General features: G+C 35.8%; 1 protein-coding gene across 4 annotated transcripts in view; it reads left to right on the forward strand.

Annotated features, from left to right (window-relative positions):
• Positions 1–623: 623 nt before the first annotated feature.
• LOC105201656 (fringe glycosyltransferase) overlaps positions 624–18890 on the forward strand; it is a 116207-nt gene continuing 97940 nt past the window's right edge. Inside the window, exons 1-8 of one of the 4 annotated variants that reach the window (XM_039451447.1) lie at positions 624–699; positions 1351–1413; positions 2080–2140; positions 2410–2524; positions 2778–2825; positions 10760–10963; positions 11235–11286; positions 16622–17762. In XM_039451447.1, the coding sequence (XP_039307381.1) occupies positions 17463–17762 (300 nt within the window). In that variant the 5' untranslated portion in view covers positions 624–699; positions 1351–1413; positions 2080–2140; ... (3 more) ...; positions 11235–11286; positions 16622–17462. Of the gene's footprint in view, positions 700–1350; positions 1414–2079; positions 2141–2409; positions 2525–2777; positions 2826–10590; positions 10964–11234; positions 11287–16621; positions 17763–18890 lie in introns of those variants that run through there. The other 3 variants (XM_039451445.1, XM_039451446.1, XM_011169756.3) reach the window with 3 other exon arrangements.

Genomic DNA, 18890 nt, shown 5'->3' on the forward strand with positions numbered 1-18890 from the left:
ATTAATATTTGACTGTTAAAAACCAAAATTATGAACAAGGAAAACACTGCTAAAAATTCGAAAAAAAGTACAAAACGTAAAAATTTATTAAACGTGCTAATTTATCAGATTTTGTATTAATCATTGTTACATTTAACCTGTTGTCGCGTGTACAGTAACGTTGTTGGAAAACGTATTCAAATGATGAGACCATTTCCGCACATCTGTGCCGTCATGTATAAAGTTATAGTTATTTAACTTTCGATTTTCAAAAATCTAAAAAGAATTATTCTAGATAGTTTTCATGCCGTTAAAGGGCATAAAATTTATCGCGCGCTCTCTTTTTCTCTCTCCGTCTCTCGCGCTTTCTCTATTCACAACAGCGGCGTAAAGCCAATAGGACTCGATAAGAATCGATAAGAATCGATATCGTATAGGGAGACAATTTGACTCATATTTTAATTCATTTACATTTTTTAATTGTTATTTAGAAGTAATTATAATCTGAGACGTGTCTTAAACATAATAATAATTTGCATTGTAATGCAAAAAATAAACGGAAAGTTAAGATCGAGATCAATCGAGATACATACGTAGTATCGATCTTAGAAGTCGACCGCGAGGCGGAGACGAAGCCGCTTCTCGCTCTTTTCACCTGCGGAACGCGGCGAATGCGGACGGATCGCACTGGCGCGAATGATATTGCGACTCATTTAACAGGTAAACGAAACAATTATCAATCTCGCATTAATACATATCGTCGATATTGCGAGTAACGCGCGCGAATCTGTCTTAATTACACTTGTTCTAATCGAAATTATAAGCGCGATCGCGACGTAAAGTTATCCCCGTACGGGAACAAAGCCGGCTCGCCATTACTGTCCAATTGCAAAACGCAGTGGACGCAATGCAGATCGAGGCGGGAGCGAGTGGCTTCGCAAACTCGTTAATAGGTAAATCTATATTAATCTCGCGAAAACATTTACCGCCAATCAAGTTAATCCTCGCATAAAGATTCGGCGCTTGCATATTAATTAGCTGATCGATAATGCGCATTCCGTATTAATTAGTATCGAAAAAATGTATCGCGCGAATGATTGACAAAACGACGAGCATATTATATTGCGAGTAACGCGCGCGGATACTTCATCATAATATTAGTACGCTTACTTTAGCGAATGCGAAATAATCAGAAAAGACAAGTTTGCTGCTCGATAATATATTGCGGAAAATGCATAAACGCCGAGTGCGGGACATGATAGAGTCGCTGTGGTGGCGCGGACGCGGCGTCAGTCTTGTCGCGTGAAGTTGACCGCGCGAAGACGAAGCCGCTTCTCGCCACCTTCAGGTGCATTCACGTTTCTTTTACAGAACGCCACGGACGCGAGATGGACGTGCTTCGGAACGGAGGCGTCATTGCGGCTCGTTTAACAAGTGAGCAAAACCTGTAACATTAATAGTTATTGCCAAAAGTTAATCATCGCGTAAAGTAGATTTAATATTCGTACGTTGCGCGGCCGCGGCGTGAGCGTGGCGTCGAGCTTGGCGTGTAAAATTCACTGCGCGAGAACGAAGCCGGCTCGCCATCTTGATTCACGTTTACGTGTCTGATTGCAAAACGCGGCGGATGCAGGATGGATCGGAACTGGAGCGAGCGGCGTCGCGACTCGTTTAACAGATAAACGAAATCAATCTCAATCTCGATCGCGTCCATATTATCAGCTTAGTCGACGCGTAATATACAAATTCCATACTCCTATCGGTGATTCGTACAAATGCGTATTTCGCGACAATTACTTGATCAAAGATATATTGCGCTAACTGTTGACAACGGCGATACATATATTATCTGATTGCAAGTAACGCGCGCGGATGTCGAGTTTATAATATTAATATGCTTCTAACATATAATACGAAATAATAATCGTCATAAAAGACAACGTACATTTATTGCTTGAGACGCGGACCAATGCATAAATGTGAAGTTGAGAGCAGGATGTGTAGCGTTATTACGTCACAAGTGCAGCGTCGCTATGAAGTTATCCGCGCGGGAAATGAATCCACTTTGTCTTCTTAATTGTATTTACTTTTTATTTGCAGAACGCGGCGTACGCAGAAAGAATCAACTCCGGGACGAATGGCGTTACGATTCATTTAATTAGTAAGCAAAGTTTAAATTAACCATGCATTTATTTTTAAACAACATCTAATTATCGCATAAAACATAGATTCGATATTCGTTTACGACATAGCGCGCGGTTCTGGTATTTTAATTTATTTTCATTAAAACTTTATACTTTTATTACATATTTAACAAAATTATTAATAAAAAACGATACTTGCATGGAAGAATAATTTTCTCATATATATATTTTCAATATTATTTTTATTTGAACATTTTTTATATTTGAATACTTTTTTGTGTTACAGATCGTATAATATCGTATGTACTACAATTCTATTATTGCACATCGTGGAAATATAATCTGAAGAGAAGATCTGACAACTCGGAAATAAATTCGGGTTTCGGTAGACAAACTTTGCGGTAAGCATTATTGCTTACATACGTAAAATTAATGGTTTGTCTCAATATTTTAAAAATAATAATTAAGAAAAAAAAATATTTTAATTTAAAATTTATAAATTTATTTTTATGAAGTTATTTTTTTTGAAAATGCATAATTATAATATTTTAATTTAAAAGCAATTAAAAAATTCTGCCTGTAAAAATTGTCTTTTGAATCGTTGATTATTTTGAGAGCTATATTAATAAGGATCGATACATCTATATGTTACAGATTCATCGCAGCGATGTGTCCATTAACGCCACTCTTGCGCATTGATTCGTGAGTATGAAAAAAATTTATAAAAAAGGTAACAACACTATGAATTATAGCAAGCCATTTTACTTTTCAATAATATAAAAGAAACGTTCTCTAACAAAAACGTTTAAAATAAATTGTCTCAAAAAAATTGAGTTTAAATAAATAAAATTATGTCGCGTCCATTATTTTAATTAATGAAATTATTATTATGTCCAGACATAATAAAAATTCAAATTTTTTATTATGGCCATAAAAATAATTCTGTCAAGACATAGTTTTAAATAGGTGAATTAAAATTATGTCATAACATAACAATAATTTTATTTATTAAAATTATGTCATGACATAATAATAATTCTATAAATTAAAATTATATCGTGACAGAAAAATAATTCCGTAAATAATAATTATTTTAAGACCTAATAATAAATCCAAATTTTTATCGGGTTTCATACATAATAATAATTTAATGAATAAGAATTATATTTATACCAAAATGAATAATGACAAATTGAATAATATTGAATTAAAAAAATATAAAGCTTTAGTAGAGATAAAAAAAACTAACGCAAAAATACAATTTGTTAAACTCATTTTAAATAACCATAATATTAAAAATTTGTTTGCTTATTTCATCCGAAACTCATGTTAGAGAATAGCTCACAAATGATTTATACTATAAAATATACAAATTCTAAAGAAAGGTGTCATTCATATTTCTTATTAGAACATATTAGAATCCAAATAAAAATGTACAATTAGTATTAAATTTTGTAAAGAAATATAATGACTTGAATACACATACTAATTGTAAGATATTTGTTTACACTTTAATAAACAAAGCAATAAATTATATTAATTTGATACAGGTAGTAAATAAAAATCTAATATTTAGATATAATCCCATAATAAAATTAACAAAATAAAAACAAAAATACTGCTTTTGGATTCATCACGAACTCTTAATCATATAAGTTTTGATAATATAATTAGATCATTTTTTCAGTGTAAAAAAAAATATAAAATTTTCTTGAAAGATTTTATAATCTTAAACAGACACAATTTGCATTAACAAAAAATACTTTTTCTTCATGTAAAAAAATTATGTCGGTTTATAAATTTTTCCAAAAAAATTTTATATTCTCATTTATATAAAAAATAATAAATTGTTGATTTGACACTATTTTTTTCTGTATGCGTGCGTTTTGATGAAATTATATTTTTCTGATAATTATAATAGAACTCGATATCTTATAATTAGAAAGTTTTATAGACTACATTTTAACTTGGAAACTTCTACAATATATATATATATTTTTTTTTATTTGTCCATTTTTAAACAAGCATACTGGTTGACTTTAAGAAATATTTAAACAACAAGACCTTATTTTTTTAGTGCATTTATATTTCAATTTAATCTTTTTTGTGGTACACGGTACTTCAACCAATCGAAAATAATTTATGCGTTCAATTGGGTACATGTGCAATTACGGGGTACGATTCGGTATCGGAGATGGTTGCAATGTACACTCTCTCTTCTCGTCACGTTATCGGTTCAATGAGATCATCTCTCATTGAACTTAGTGTCTAACCGGCAGATCAGCTGGATCAATCACGATTTGTGAGCATGTCGCGGGTTGACAAAGCACCCCAGAAAGTGCGTCTCCTTTAAGTGACTAGCTGCCTGCGACTATGGCTTGTAGCAAATACAGGTGTCGTATGAATCGTGGTTGAGAAAGCTTAGTCGACGTTAGACGTGCGTTAAACGTGACACAAAAGGGAGAACTCATTCGCAACGAGCTCACTATCGATCCCGTATCCAGCGCGTTTGAATTGTTTAATCGTCTTTTCGCTAATTGGGTAACAAGCGATGTCTCTTGCACGTGACAGGAACTTAAATACCTGCATAGATAAAAAATGATTTTTTAAAAGTTAAATTCTATCACTGAACATTGTGATTCGCCCATATACTAATTTTCGCGTTCGGTTTGGCACATGTATTATTAAGAGGTACGACTCGATATTGGAGATCGTTGCAATGTACACTCTCTCTTCTCGTCACGTTATCGGTTCAATGAGACCATGTCTCATTGAACTTAGCGTCTAACCGGCCGATCAGCTGGATCAATCACGATTTGTGAGCATGTCGCGGGTTGACAAAGCACCCCAGAAAGTGCGTCTCCTTTAAGTGACTTGCTGCCTGCGACTATGGCTTGTAGCAAATACAGGTGTCGTATGAATCGTGGTTGAGAAAGCTTAGTCGACGTTAGACGTGTGTTAAACGTGACACAAAAGGGAGAACTCATTCGCAACGAGCTCACTATCGATCCCGTATCCAGCGCGTTTGAATTGTTTAATTGTCCTTTCGCTAATTGGGTAACAAGCAATGTCTCTTGCACGTGACAGGAACTTAAATACCTGCATAGATGAAAAATGATTTTTTTAAAGTTAAATTCTATCACTGAACATTGTGATTTGTCCAAATATTAATTTTCGCGTTCGGTTTGGCACATGTATTATTAAGAGGTACGACTCGATATTGGAGATCGTTGCAATGTACACTCTCTCTTCTCGTCACGTTATCGGTTCAATGAAACCATGTCTCATTGAACTTAGCGTCTAACCGGCCGATCAGCTGGATCAATCACGATTTGTGAGCATGTCGCGGGTTGACAAAGCAACCCAGAAAGTGCGTCTCCTTTAAGTGACTTGCTGCCTGCGACTATGGCTTGTAGCAAATACAGGTGTCGTATGAATCGTGGTTGAGAAAGCTTAGTCGACGTTAGACGTGCGTTAAACGTGACACAAAAGGGAGAACTCATTTGCAACGAGCTCACTATCGATCCCGTATCCAGCGCGTTTAAATTGTTTAATTGTCCTTTCGCTAATTGGGTAACAAGCAATGTCTCTTGCACGTGACAGGAACTTAAATACCTGCATAGATGAAAAATGATTTTTTTAAAGTTAAATTCTATCACTGAACATTGTGATTTGTCCAAATATTAATTTTCGCGTTCGGTTTGGCACATGTATTATTAAGAGGTACGATTCGATATTGGAGATCGTTGCAATGTACACTCTCTCTTCTCGTCACGTTATCGGTTCAATGAAACCATGTCTCATTGAACTTAGCGTCTAACCGGCCGATCAGCTGGATCAATCACGATTTGTGAGCATGTCGCGGGTTGACAAAGCACCCCAGAAAGTGCGTCTCCTTTAAGTGACTTGCTGCCTGCGACTATGGCTTGTAGCAAATACAGGTGTCGTATGAATCGTGGTTGAGAAAGCTTAGTCGACGTTAGACGTGCGTTAAACGTGACACAAAAGGGAGAACTCATTCGCAACGAGCTCACTATCGATCCCGTATCCAGCGCGTTTGAAATGTTTAATTGTCCTTTCGCTAATTGGGTAACAAGCAATGTCTCTTGCACGTGACAGGAACTTAAATACCTGCATAGATGAAAAATGATTTTTTTAAAGTTAAATTCTATCACTGAACATTGTGATTTGTCCAAATATTAATTTTCGCGTTCGGTTTGGCACATGTATTATTAAGAGGTACGACTCGATATTGGAGATCGTTGCAATGTACACTCTCTCTTCTCGTCACGTTATCGGTTCAATGAAACCATGTCTCATTGAACTTAGCGTCTAACCGGCCGATCAGCTGGATCAATCACGATTTGTGAGCATGTCGCGGGTTGACAAAGCACCCCAGAAAGTGCGTCTCCTTTAAGTGACTTGCTGCCTGCGACTATGGCTTGTAGCAAATACAGGTGTCGTATGAATCGTGGTTGAGAAAGCTTAGTCGACGTTAGACGTGCGTTAAACGTGACACAAAAGGGAGAACTCATTTGCAACGAGCTCACTATCGATCCCGTATCCAGCGCGTTTAAATTGTTTAATTGTCCTTTCGCTAATTGGGTAACAAGCAATGTCTCTTGCACGTGACAGGAACTTAAATACCTGCATAGATGAAAAATGATTTTTTTAAAGTTAAATTCTATCACTGAACATTGTGATTTGTCCAAATATTAATTTTCGCGTTCGGTTTGGCACATGTATTATTAAGAGGTACGATTCGATATTGGAGATCGTTGCAATGTACACTCTCTCTTCTCGTCACGTTATCGGTTCAATGAAACCATGTCTCATTGAACTTAGCGTCTAACCGGCCGATCAGCTGGATCAATCACGATTTGTGAGCATGTCGCGGGTTGACAAAGCACCCCAGAAAGTGCGTCTCCTTTAAGTGACTTGCTGCCTGCGACTATGGCTTGTAGCAAATACAGGTGTCGTATGAATCGTGGTTGAGAAAGCTTAGTCGACGTTAGACGTGCGTTAAACGTGACACAAAAGGGAGAACTCATTCGCAACGAGCTCACTATCGATCCCGTATCCAGCGCGTTTCAATTGTTTAATCGTCCTTTCGCTAATTGGGTAACAAGCGATGTCTCTTGCACGTGACAGGAACTTAAATACCTGCATAGATAAAAAATGATTTTTTTAAAGTTAAATTCTATCACTGAACATTGTGATTCGCCCATATACTAATTTTCGCGTTCGGTTTGGCACATGTATTATTAAGAGATACGACTCGATATTGGAGATCGTTGCAATGTACACTCTCTCTTCTCGTCACGTTATCGGTTCAATGAGACCATGTCTCATTGAACTTAGCGTCTAACCGGCCGATCAGCTGGATCAATCACGATTTGTGAGCATGTCGCGGGTTGACAAAGCACCCCAGAAAGTGCGTCTCCTTTAAGTGACTTGCTGCCTGCGACTATGGCTTGTAGCAAATACAGGTGTCGTATGAATCGTGGTTGAGAAAGCTTAGTCGACGTTAGACGTGCGTTAAACGTGACACAAAAGGGAGAACTCATTCGCAACGAGCTCACTATCGATCCCGTATCCAGCGCGTTTGAAATGTTTAATTGTCCTTTCGCTAATTGGGTAACAAGCAATGTCTCTTGCACGTGACAGGAACTTAAATACCTGCATAGATGAAAAATGATTTTTTTAAAGTTAAATTCTATCACTGAACATTGTGATTTGTCCAAATATTAATTTTCGCGTTCGGTTTGGCACATGTATTATTAAGAGGTACGACTCGATATTGGAGATCGTTGCAATGTACACTCTCTCTTCTCGTCACGTTATCGGTTCAATGAAACCATGTCTCATTGAACTTAGCGTCTAACCGGCCGATCAGCTGGATCAATCACGATTTGTGAGCATGTCGCGGGTTGACAAAGCACCCCAGAAAGTGCGTCTCCTTTAAGTGACTTGCTGCCTGCGACTATGGCTTGTAGCAAATACAGGTGTCGTATGAATCGTGGTTGAGAAAGCTTAGTCGACGTTAGACGTGCGTTAAACGTGACACAAAAGGGAGAACTCATTCGCAACGAGCTCACAATCGATCCCGTATCCAGCGCGTTTGAATTGTTTAATTGTCCTTTCGCTAATTGGGTAACAAGCAATGTCTCTTGCACGTGACAGGAACTTAAATACCTGCATAGATGAAAAATGATTTTTTTAAAGTTAAATTCTATCACTGAACATTGTGATTTGTCCAAATATTAATTTTCGCGTTCGGTTTGGCACATGTATTATTAAGAGGTACGACTCGATATTGGAGATCGTTGCAATGTACACTCTCTCTTCTCGTCACGTTATCGGTTCAATGAAACCATGTCTCATTGAACTTAGCGTCTAACCGGCCGATCAGCTGGATCAATCACGATTTGTGAGCATGTCGCGGGTTGACAAAGCACCCCAGAAAGTGCGTCTCCTTTAAGTGACTTGCTGCCTGCGACTATGGCTTGTAGCAAATACAGGTGTCGTATGAATCGTGGTTGAGAAAGCTTAGTCGACGTTAGACGTGCGTTAAACGTGACACAAAAGGGAGAACTCATTCGCAACGAGCTCACTATCGATCCCGTATCCAGCGCGTTTGAATTGTTTAATCGTCCTTTCGCTAATTGGGTAACAAGCGATGTCTCTTGCACGTGACAGGAACTTAAATACCTGCATAGATAAAAAATGATTTTTTTAAAGTTAAATTCTATCACTGAACATTGTGATTCGCCCATATACTAATTTTCGCGTTCGGTTTGGCACATGTATTATTAAGAGATACGACTCGATATTGGAGATCGTTGCAATGTACACTCTCTCTTCTCGTCACGTTATCGGTTCAATGAGACCATGTCTCATTGAACTTAGCGTCTAACCGGCCGATCAGCTGGATCAATCACGATTTGTGAGCATGTCGCGGGTTGACAAAGCACCCCAGAAAGTGCGTCTCCTTTAAGTGACTTGCTGCCTGCGACTATGGCTTGTAGCAAATACAGGTGTCGTATGAATCGTGGTTGAGAAAGCTTAGTCGACGTTAGACGTGCGTTAAACGTGACACAAAAGGGAGAACTCATTCGCAACGAGCTCACTATCGATCCCGTATCTAGCGCGTTTGAATTGTTAAATCGTTCTTTCGCTAATTGCGTAAGAAGCGATATCTCTTGCACGTGAGTGGAATTTAAATACCTGCATAGATATAAAATAATTTTTTTAAAGTTAAACTTTATCACTTGGAAAAGTGTTGCATCATTTAGAAATCCAGTAGATTTAACGAATACTTCTATTCAGAATGGACAAATCAAAAATTTTGTAGGAATTGCCAATTTACAGTTAAATCTGTCAATCGGTCAGATTATTTTAACTAAAATCCTGTTATAATTATCAAAAATTTTGCTTCTGGTTTTATCAAAACGCTCAATTATTTAAGTTTTTTTTTAATATAATCATTTTATTTTTCTCATTGTAAGCAGGTATATAAAATTTTGTGAATATTTTTTACTCACTTATATTTTCAATGTATCATATTCTTGTGGGCTATAAATACAAATAAGCTGTCCTAGTTACATTTTCAGATATTATACGAGATGAAGTAAATAAAATTCAGAAGAGTAGACTCCTATATTGGCTATATAACAAAAAATTTTGAAAAAGCAAGTAATCGTCTTTAAAAATTATATTTATCGTTTTAATTATATTATTAAACACAATTTTTTGTAACTTTTTTTCTTTAAAATACACACATCTTTTTGATAAAAAAACATAAAAAAATTTTTTATTTTTTTAATTCAATCGTAATCGATTCGTCGTTACTCGAATTCTTTGGCTTTGACATACGGCCGGATAAATTAATTTGATTAGGTTTAATGAAAAATAAAATCTGGCCGGAAAATCTATTTTCAAATATATACCCTCAATTAATTTTTTATTTGCTTCAGCGAACTTATTTTACGTATAATCTGTCGTATATATACTAGGGATGTGCGGGTATTCAAAATTACGGGTATCTGAGCTTTGGGTCCAGTCAGGATTTTTTTTTCGGGATCGGTTCGGAACCCGAAAGTTTGTAAAGTTTGGATACCTGAAATCGAGTCGGGTCCCGAAATCTCGTCGGAACTCGAAATCGAGACAAAATCCCAAAATTTTGTAAATTTTGAGTACTTGGATCTAAAATCGGGTCAAGAAGTGGTCATAGATCTAAATATCTTATACACTGATGTGAGAAAAAAATTACTAAGTTTTAATAATTATTTATTTAAATATTGTCCAAATAAAATTTTTTCCGTAAATATATATTTAGTACACTAATTTAATTATCATTTTTTATTGAGTAAATACTTATATACTGTAAGTTAATATTTCATTGGCAGTATTCAAATTTAATAATTCAATATAAACAAAATGCTTTACGTAAATTTAGTAATTTTTTTCTCACATCAGTGTATAAAGTATCTAGATCTCTGGCCGCTACTTAACCCGATTTTAAATCAGAGTATTCAAAATTTACAAAATTTTGAGATTCCGTTTCGATTTTGGGTTCCGACCCGATTTCGGGTACCCGCACACTCCTAATATATACTCGTCGATGATTTAAATAGACGAACCACAACCGGTTCATCGCGGCGCGCGCTTGTTCCGGGAGTGCCGTTTAAAGTAATAGGACTTAATCAGTCCAGGGGCGTAATTTGTGTATTTAACGCAAGTATTCCACGAGTGCAACGGGACGAGAAGGTTTGATCCAGATCTGTCAGGAGGCGAAGGTCTAGGAGAAGCCCATCGAGCCCCAGCGCAGTAATCTTGAGGTAAATATAACTTTTTATTTAAAATTAATAGTCTTTTTCCCTTTCATCCAATTTCATCTAAAAAAGAATAAATAAATTCTTAAAGAAAGATAATTCAAATAAAATTTTAATTAAATTTTATAAAGATATTTTTCGGATATGATTGCATTATTAAATATCTAATTAAATGTCGAGTTTTGAAATTTTGACGTGCGTGTAAAAATAGACTTTTCAAATATTGATTATTTTGAGTGTAGTTTTAATTTTTTAATTTTATATTTGTATGTTACAGTATCATCGCAGCTTCGTGGCTGAACAACTCCACTCCGTTGCATATCAGATCTGTGAGTAAAAAATCGAATTTTATTTGTAAAATTTTTTTTTCTAATTTTTATATTCTAAATATTTAATTGAAAAATGATCAACGCTTCCGCGCGTAAGATATTATATATAAATAAATTATATTTACTACACGTTGTTCCGCCGATGCTCGATGCCTCTAGTAGGCCTCCTCCTCCTTTCATTGTCAGATTGTTCGGATTTTCAGTATCAAAAACACAATATTTTTTTTTATATAACACTCGCGAAAGCAGATCATGACGATACTTTGTATTACACTCTCGAAACCAAAGCTAAAAGATACGATAATGCGAGATTTTATCAACAAAAACATCTCATAAACGCTGCAATAAATGTTTCCTTAATAAATATATTATTTTCACCGGGATCACGCGTAACCAGATTTAGCAAATGATACAAGAGTTCGTAATGATACGAGAATTCGATGAGACACAAGTAAGTCTCACTAACAGTATGAAATCGAGTTGAAACTGCGTTAGCTGAGGCGCACGCTGCTAACCGACGAACGGGCTCTGTTGATCGTAGCGCCGGGTCAACGTTCGACAAGGCCACACCGCGACGCACCACGCATCACGTGCCGTCTACCACCGTCTAGTCTAGTCCGCCAGACGCCCCCTCCAACCCTCCCACTACCCCCACTATTCACGCTCAGCGAGCGGCAGCTCGGCCATCTTCGCTGCCGTTCGGCAATTGTCGTTGAGCTGCCATTGCTCCGGTCCGGTGTCGCAGCTCGCAGCGCCGCTAGTGCCACGCAGTGCCACCGTGATCGTCGCCATATTGCATAATACTGCGCCCCACATTCGTTTATTTCGCCGATCGTCGAACGTTACAACAAAACGTTTCTCTGTGCTTCTCGCGTGTTCCAAACCCGAATTGTGTACAAATACGGTCTCGAGAGTGTCGATGTGATTGCGAACGAGTATTCTGATACGCAATGAACCGCAGAGTCGCACGTAGAGGTGATCGCGAGTATCGTGTGTGCTTCTTGCCGTTGTTGCGTAGCTTCGTCAAGTTTGCGCGCGCGAACGTATTCCCTGGAATAGGATACTTCATCACGCAGTAAAACATCGCGAATGTCAAGTGAAGCGTTACTTGTTGCCGTGCGATCATATTGAGTATAAGATTTGCAATCGGGAGTGAGTTTGTCTCGTTTCTATTTACGCGTGCATCCATTCAAACGACTCTCGCCGCTGTCTCGGGTGACGTGACGCATTGGCCGCTCGTTCCTCTTTCGCAAGCTTAGTTCTTATTGATACCTTCGCGTGCGTTTCGTCTTTTATTCGTGTTTGCGTTCGTATGTAATGTATTTATCAGCGTAATATTGAATCGGCCGGTCGTGTGTACGGTTCGAGAATAACGAACGAGTTGTCAGCAGACTTTCACTTAAAAGATGACATCCATGGAGCAACTTGGTAAATATTTTATTAAATGTTGTGTATTTCTTCGTTTTTGGGTTCGTATTTTTGTAATTAAAGTGTAAAGTCCTTTTTAGACGATCTATAATTTGTGACAGAGTTTGAAACAGAATTCTTTTTGTAATTTTATATAGAAAACATGTGAACAAACAAGTAACTTGCACCTGGAACCAAGATATGGTTGTGTAGAATGTGTAGATAATCAAATATGACAGGCTACGTTCTGATGTACACTGCCCATATTAAAAATGTACAGTTCAAGTCACATAGACTATAGATTTTCAGTACTGGCAGTGACTTTCGGTACACAGTCACAGTAAATTATGTCATTTACAATTCAAGAGTATTCATACACTGTATTTATACATTTCATGAAACATGCACAGTGTATAAATACTTGTGAATTGTAAATGGCATCATCTATTATGACTGCATACTGAAATTTACTGCTAGTACTGAAATCTATAGTATATGTGACATGAACTATAGATTTTCAGTACTGGTAGTGTATATCGGGACATTGTCATATGTGATCATCTACATGACTATATGGTTCCAGCAACAAGTTACTTGTTTAATAAACTGAATATAAGAAATCTCCTTGCCTTTTGTAGTTAAATCTGTTGATTAAACATGATTATGCTGATATATTATAAAAGATTCTTTCTAAACTAAAATGTTGCTTAACCTTTTTATGCCTGACTTTTCTAGGAATAATTATCATCTAATTCACGTTGTACTAGAGATTTTTAGGGTTGCTGATTATAAATCTATAATCAAAATTTCAAAATGCAGAATGGCAGATTAAAATATTACTCAAATCCAACAAAATTTAATATTTTTATCTGCCATATTTAATTTTGAAAGTTTGATTACAGTTGCATAATCAGACACCAAAAACTTTTGAAGCAGGCCTGGCAAACTGTGGCTCGTTGGCTGTTCTTGTGCAGGAATACATTGGGATTTCTTGTGGAATGTCCCCTTGGTGGCATTTTATCCTTATGATTTACTAAATGTTAGACAAGGATAAAAGTGACATCTGGGGGATACTCAGGAAAGAATCTGAACATGTAGAATCTGTAGAACAGCTCATGAGCTACAGTTTGTCAGCTTTGAAGTATGAGTTTATTAAAATTTCAAAAAATTTTATATTTTAGTCTGTCATATTGGATCCATCATTTTGAAAGTAAATAGTGATTTTTTAAATAAAAAGCCCTTACATTGATCTTCAAAATGAACCCAGAAAGGGCTCGCTATCATAATTTTTGTGGAAGAGATATGCATTTTTCTCTTTAAACTCATTTTATGAATTTTTGATAATGTATACAGATCAAGAGGGGAAATTCCTAAGTATGTTGGTTTTTTTGTTAAGAGTCTTATTCTTTCTGTCTAAAATGAATCAGAAAGAAGTTGCTATCTTTATTTTTCAGAAGATATAAATTTTTGAAGATTTGGCACATACATGTGCCATCAGACACGACAGGGTTAAGGATGTATCTTAAATTATATCTTAAAACATAAAAAATATAAAGATTTTATAGAATATTTTAATAGTATACATTTGAGTATCTCTGTAAAATTTGAGCATAACTTATTGGTTTAAAAGTTGTTTAATTTTTTGTTCACACTCTTTGTTTGTTTATTTTTTGTTTCTTATGTAAAATCGCGTTTGCAGTACTTATTTGATATATATATATATATATATATATATATATATATATATATATATATATATATATATATATATATATATATATCAATATCAATATCAATTTGCAACGGTTCAACATTTATAAATTACACGAATATTAAGTTTCAGAACGTTAGTACCTAGGAAAGTATAATTTTTAGATTGAAGATATCAGAAAATATAACAAATTTATAAAAATAAAGTTAGGCTACAATGCATATACGACAGATCAGTTATTCAGTATTTTATAGTATTATTGCATGTATATTATATACATATAATATTTGTATAAATGAATATTCTCAGTGATACAATAATTATGGAGATTATTTTTATGTTATAACAAAGCTGAATATTTTATTATTGTTTGCAGAAAAGTTTTCCATTATTATCCACTTGTAATATCGTAAAACACATTTTCTTATAATCTTTTTTATGATAACTATGTTCAATTATAGATTAATTTTTCTGTTTTTAATGCATAAAATAGAATTGAAAAATTTTTGATCAATTTCCTTAATAATATATCTTTAATAATATCAGAAAGAAGTCTGAGAACAGTCACAAATCGCCTCTATGCCCATATATGTGAACATTGAACTATGTAGTCAATGTCTATGAATTCCAGATAATGTTTATGATTTTGTGGTTCTCTTCCATGCTAAATTCAAGGAGTAAGGTGAATTAGATAGAGAGGAACAATCAATCCTTTGTTTTTATCTAATTCATCTTACTCTACTATCTGCACTGTCTTAAACGTTTTCGAAAAGCGCAAGTTGACAAATTACATGTTTTTAGAAAAAAAAATTTTTATAATTATAATAATTTTTTGTACTTTAATTTTATTATGTAATTTAATGAAGTTGTTTTAAAAGTAATTATGTTAATCTTGTATTACATAATAAGATTTTGCAATCTAAACGACAGTTATTTGTGAAATAGTGTTACTGTAAATGGGGTAATGAAAATAAACATTATTCAAAAATTTAATTTATCATATAATAAGCAACTTTATGCATTTGACTACCGACAATTTATTTTCGCAATAACAGCAATATGTCACTTGTATTATGATTTTAAATTTGCTTTTTCTTAGAGAATGTATAGTTATATTGGGATGTCCCTTAAAACGGCATAATAATTATTAAAAGAAAAAAAAATATACATACACCTTTTTGTACATTCTGTGTGTCTTATGTATAATATATATTCTTATTTTGTTTCCGTAACATCAATAAAAATATCTCTCTCAATAAAAATACAATACTATATCAATTAAAACATGCATTAAATATTAAAGGTTTATAATGAAAAAATACATGTGTTGTTTTATTATAATTATTAAATTTTCTGTATTGTAAGATGTAAACAATGTTCATAGCGTTTTTATTTATAATTGTTTTGAAATCGAATTTATCAATATATTATTAAAAAAATATTTTGAGAAATAATACATAAAAAAGTTTTAAAAGATATATAAATCTAAGCATTATTTATATTATTATTATTTAAATATAATTAAACGAATAAAATATAATTCTAAGCCAATATAAATTTAAAAGCTTCTAGGGTGATGTTCGCCAATTTGATTGAATACAAAATGTAAAAATGTTTTATTTTTTTTTATATATAACAACTAAATGTTTTTTTTAATATGAGCATGTATTTTTTACATTTTTAATTTAAGTAAAAGTTTATAAATTAAAGTTCATGTTTAAAGAGCAACTACTAACAGTTAAAAATTAAATCATTAAAAATTAACAAACATTAAGTTATTGATTTTATAACTTATTTTATAAAATAAAAAAATTAATGAAATTAAAGGCTCTATATACGAAATTGAAATATCTACAAAGAAGGTATTTTGACCAATAAGAGTTAATACAGAATATTTTTGTGTACTTGACAGCTTTTATAAACGATTGTAAAGGACGTTTGTAATAAAAAGCTAAGAATTGCACAAAAATATCTTGTGCTAGTTCTTATTGGTCAAAATACTCTTTGTTAGATATTTTAATTTATTGTTAAAATTTTTAACTATTGTATTTAATTACTACTTAATCTTGTGTATTTATACATCCACACGCATGTTCAGGTCCAAAACGTTTCGTATATCAAAAACACTTTTTTCGATATACATTTTTCCTCACATTTGTTGTGTGACGTTTGAAAAAAAAGCGGTGTACGCATTTTTCGATCTATCCCCTCCCAAAGGGCGGCTGCCGCACGCCTGTTGGCACCACTTCTCCCTCCTCCCACCAGCGGCCGGCGACGTGCCTGCTATGGCGATGTTTACAGCGTAGTCACGGCAACGGCTCATGTGATCAGTCGGTGATCCGTCGCGCGCCGGGTAACAGTGGACGTTCGCGGTGTGTGTTGGGTTTGCGTTTCACGTTACCGTCGTTCGCGCGGACTGTTATTTTCTCTTTCTCTCGGAGTATTGGCACTTTGACGATCGAACAATTTAACGAGACGTGAAACCTGATGGCGCGAATGTCCGGAAAAGAGTGACGCTGACAGCAGAGTGGTGTGCACGAACGATGTTTCATCGATGTGTTTCTCTCCTTTGACGCGATACTTTGTGTGGATTAGAACTTGAAGGATCGACATAGTCGCGACGATAGCTCCGAAATGAAGTGCGTGACACTCGTAAGCGCCGGCGAAGTGCGGATCCTTCGTCGCACATCGTTTCGATCGCCGAATCGTTCATGCCAATGAGTGAGTGCGTGCGCGCGGGTCCTCAATCGGTTGTCACCTAATTGATACGAAATCCGATAAAACGATGTCCTGCGTGAACGCGCCAGTGACCGTTCGCGAGTATGATTGACAAACGATTGAGCAGCTGTCGAATTTGAGTGTCATAAGGGGACGAACAAGGAAGAGGAAGAGGCGGCAGATTTGCGAAGTGCCGTGAAGTTCGCGAGGGAGGCGAGAGCGCGTAGCAACGTGAAGTTCGCGGGGGAGGTTCGCGCGCGCGGTGATCACGTGACCGCGTGGGACTCGCCGTTGCCGCGAGAAGGACGCGGGAAGGACGCGAGAGCGTTGTCGGCGTGTTATGGTCCGCGCGTTTTCGTTCGCGGGACGAAATGAGGGTGGCGACGCAGCAGCAGCAGCAGCGGCGCGGCCGTCGATGAGCCCCAAGGATAGATGCGCGGATTCCGCGGTGGTGGAATTAGGCTCGTGGCCCTGCAAGTGGTCCGCTACAAGCAGCCCCCAGGCACGTACGTCGCTCGCCGTCGGCGCGGGCATGATGCCACGAGGTCTGCCGACGAGACGTGGCCTGCAGGCGCTAGCGCTCGTCATCGCTACCGCCTACGCCACTATTCTCCTCTACCAGGCCGTCGTACCGCGCCAGGTAATTCGAACGGTCGTTATCGCCGTATTTATCCCCGTCGTCGCGCCGTCGGTCCCGCGACACTCGCCCCCCGCGTTCGCCTAAGCCGAATGAGACGATTTGAATTTGACTAATTAATGGTAGCGTGCGTGCTATTCGAAACGTTATTGTCGCCGCATATTTATTCTAAAAAAATCTAGAATTTTTAGAAATCGGTGCACGTACTGAAGCTTCATCGAGACCGTGAGCGTGTTGTAAGGATTGCTGGAAAATTTTTGAGGTTACTGATGCAATTAACCAACGCTTTGAATTGCCACTGGTCTTTGTCGTTGCCCCTCACAAAAACAAAATAAACAGTAATACGAGCAAGATTGTTGCGACTAAGATTTGGTGTTTTGTAGAGAACCTTAGGCCATAATTAGGAAGAAGGGAATTTTTGAGAAGCTACTTTAAATTTTAAGTTTTCTCTTTTTTCGACAAAACTTTTTGCTTAATCATTTTTTTTTGTAACACAAAATCGATTAGCAATAAATATGGCATACACACATCAGCGTACATTCCTTTATGACTCGCGAATTTTTATAAAAAAAAATTAATGATAATATAAGATAATACATTCTAAATTGGCGTCGTGCTTTAACTTTCTGAATCATGGGCTATGTTCCGTTTCACGCATAATGCGCATGGCACATCATTTTATCCTTGTAATTCCTCAAATGTTAAACAAGGACGAAATGATACATCATGCGCATCATGCGTGAAACGAAACGTAGCCCCTGTACTTTCAGTATGTTACAATCATCTATTGCGGACAGAACGTTACATGTTATAATTGGTTCATATTATTTCTTTCCAAATTTATTTTTTAAGTGTAGAATATAAATGGTCTTTGTAATCGTATGATTAAGAAACGTTAAAGAATATAATAAGATAAATTTATTTTAAAGATGTATTAAAAAAAATCTTTGACTTACCAGGAATTGTGAATAAAATTCCTGGAAAATCTCGGGGGAATTTATTTACAAAATTTGAGGAAACGTCTTACTATATAGCATAAAAAAGTTTGAAATTTGGTTCTGTAGAAAAAATATAGAAAGGAGCTTGTATTTAACATTCTTCGCGAATAATTCTACAATATCATGGTTTTTA

This window comes from Solenopsis invicta, chromosome 7 (assembly GCF_016802725.1).
Source record: "Solenopsis invicta isolate M01_SB chromosome 7, UNIL_Sinv_3.0, whole genome shotgun sequence".
Classification (NCBI taxonomy): domain Eukaryota; kingdom Metazoa; phylum Arthropoda; class Insecta; order Hymenoptera; family Formicidae; genus Solenopsis; species Solenopsis invicta.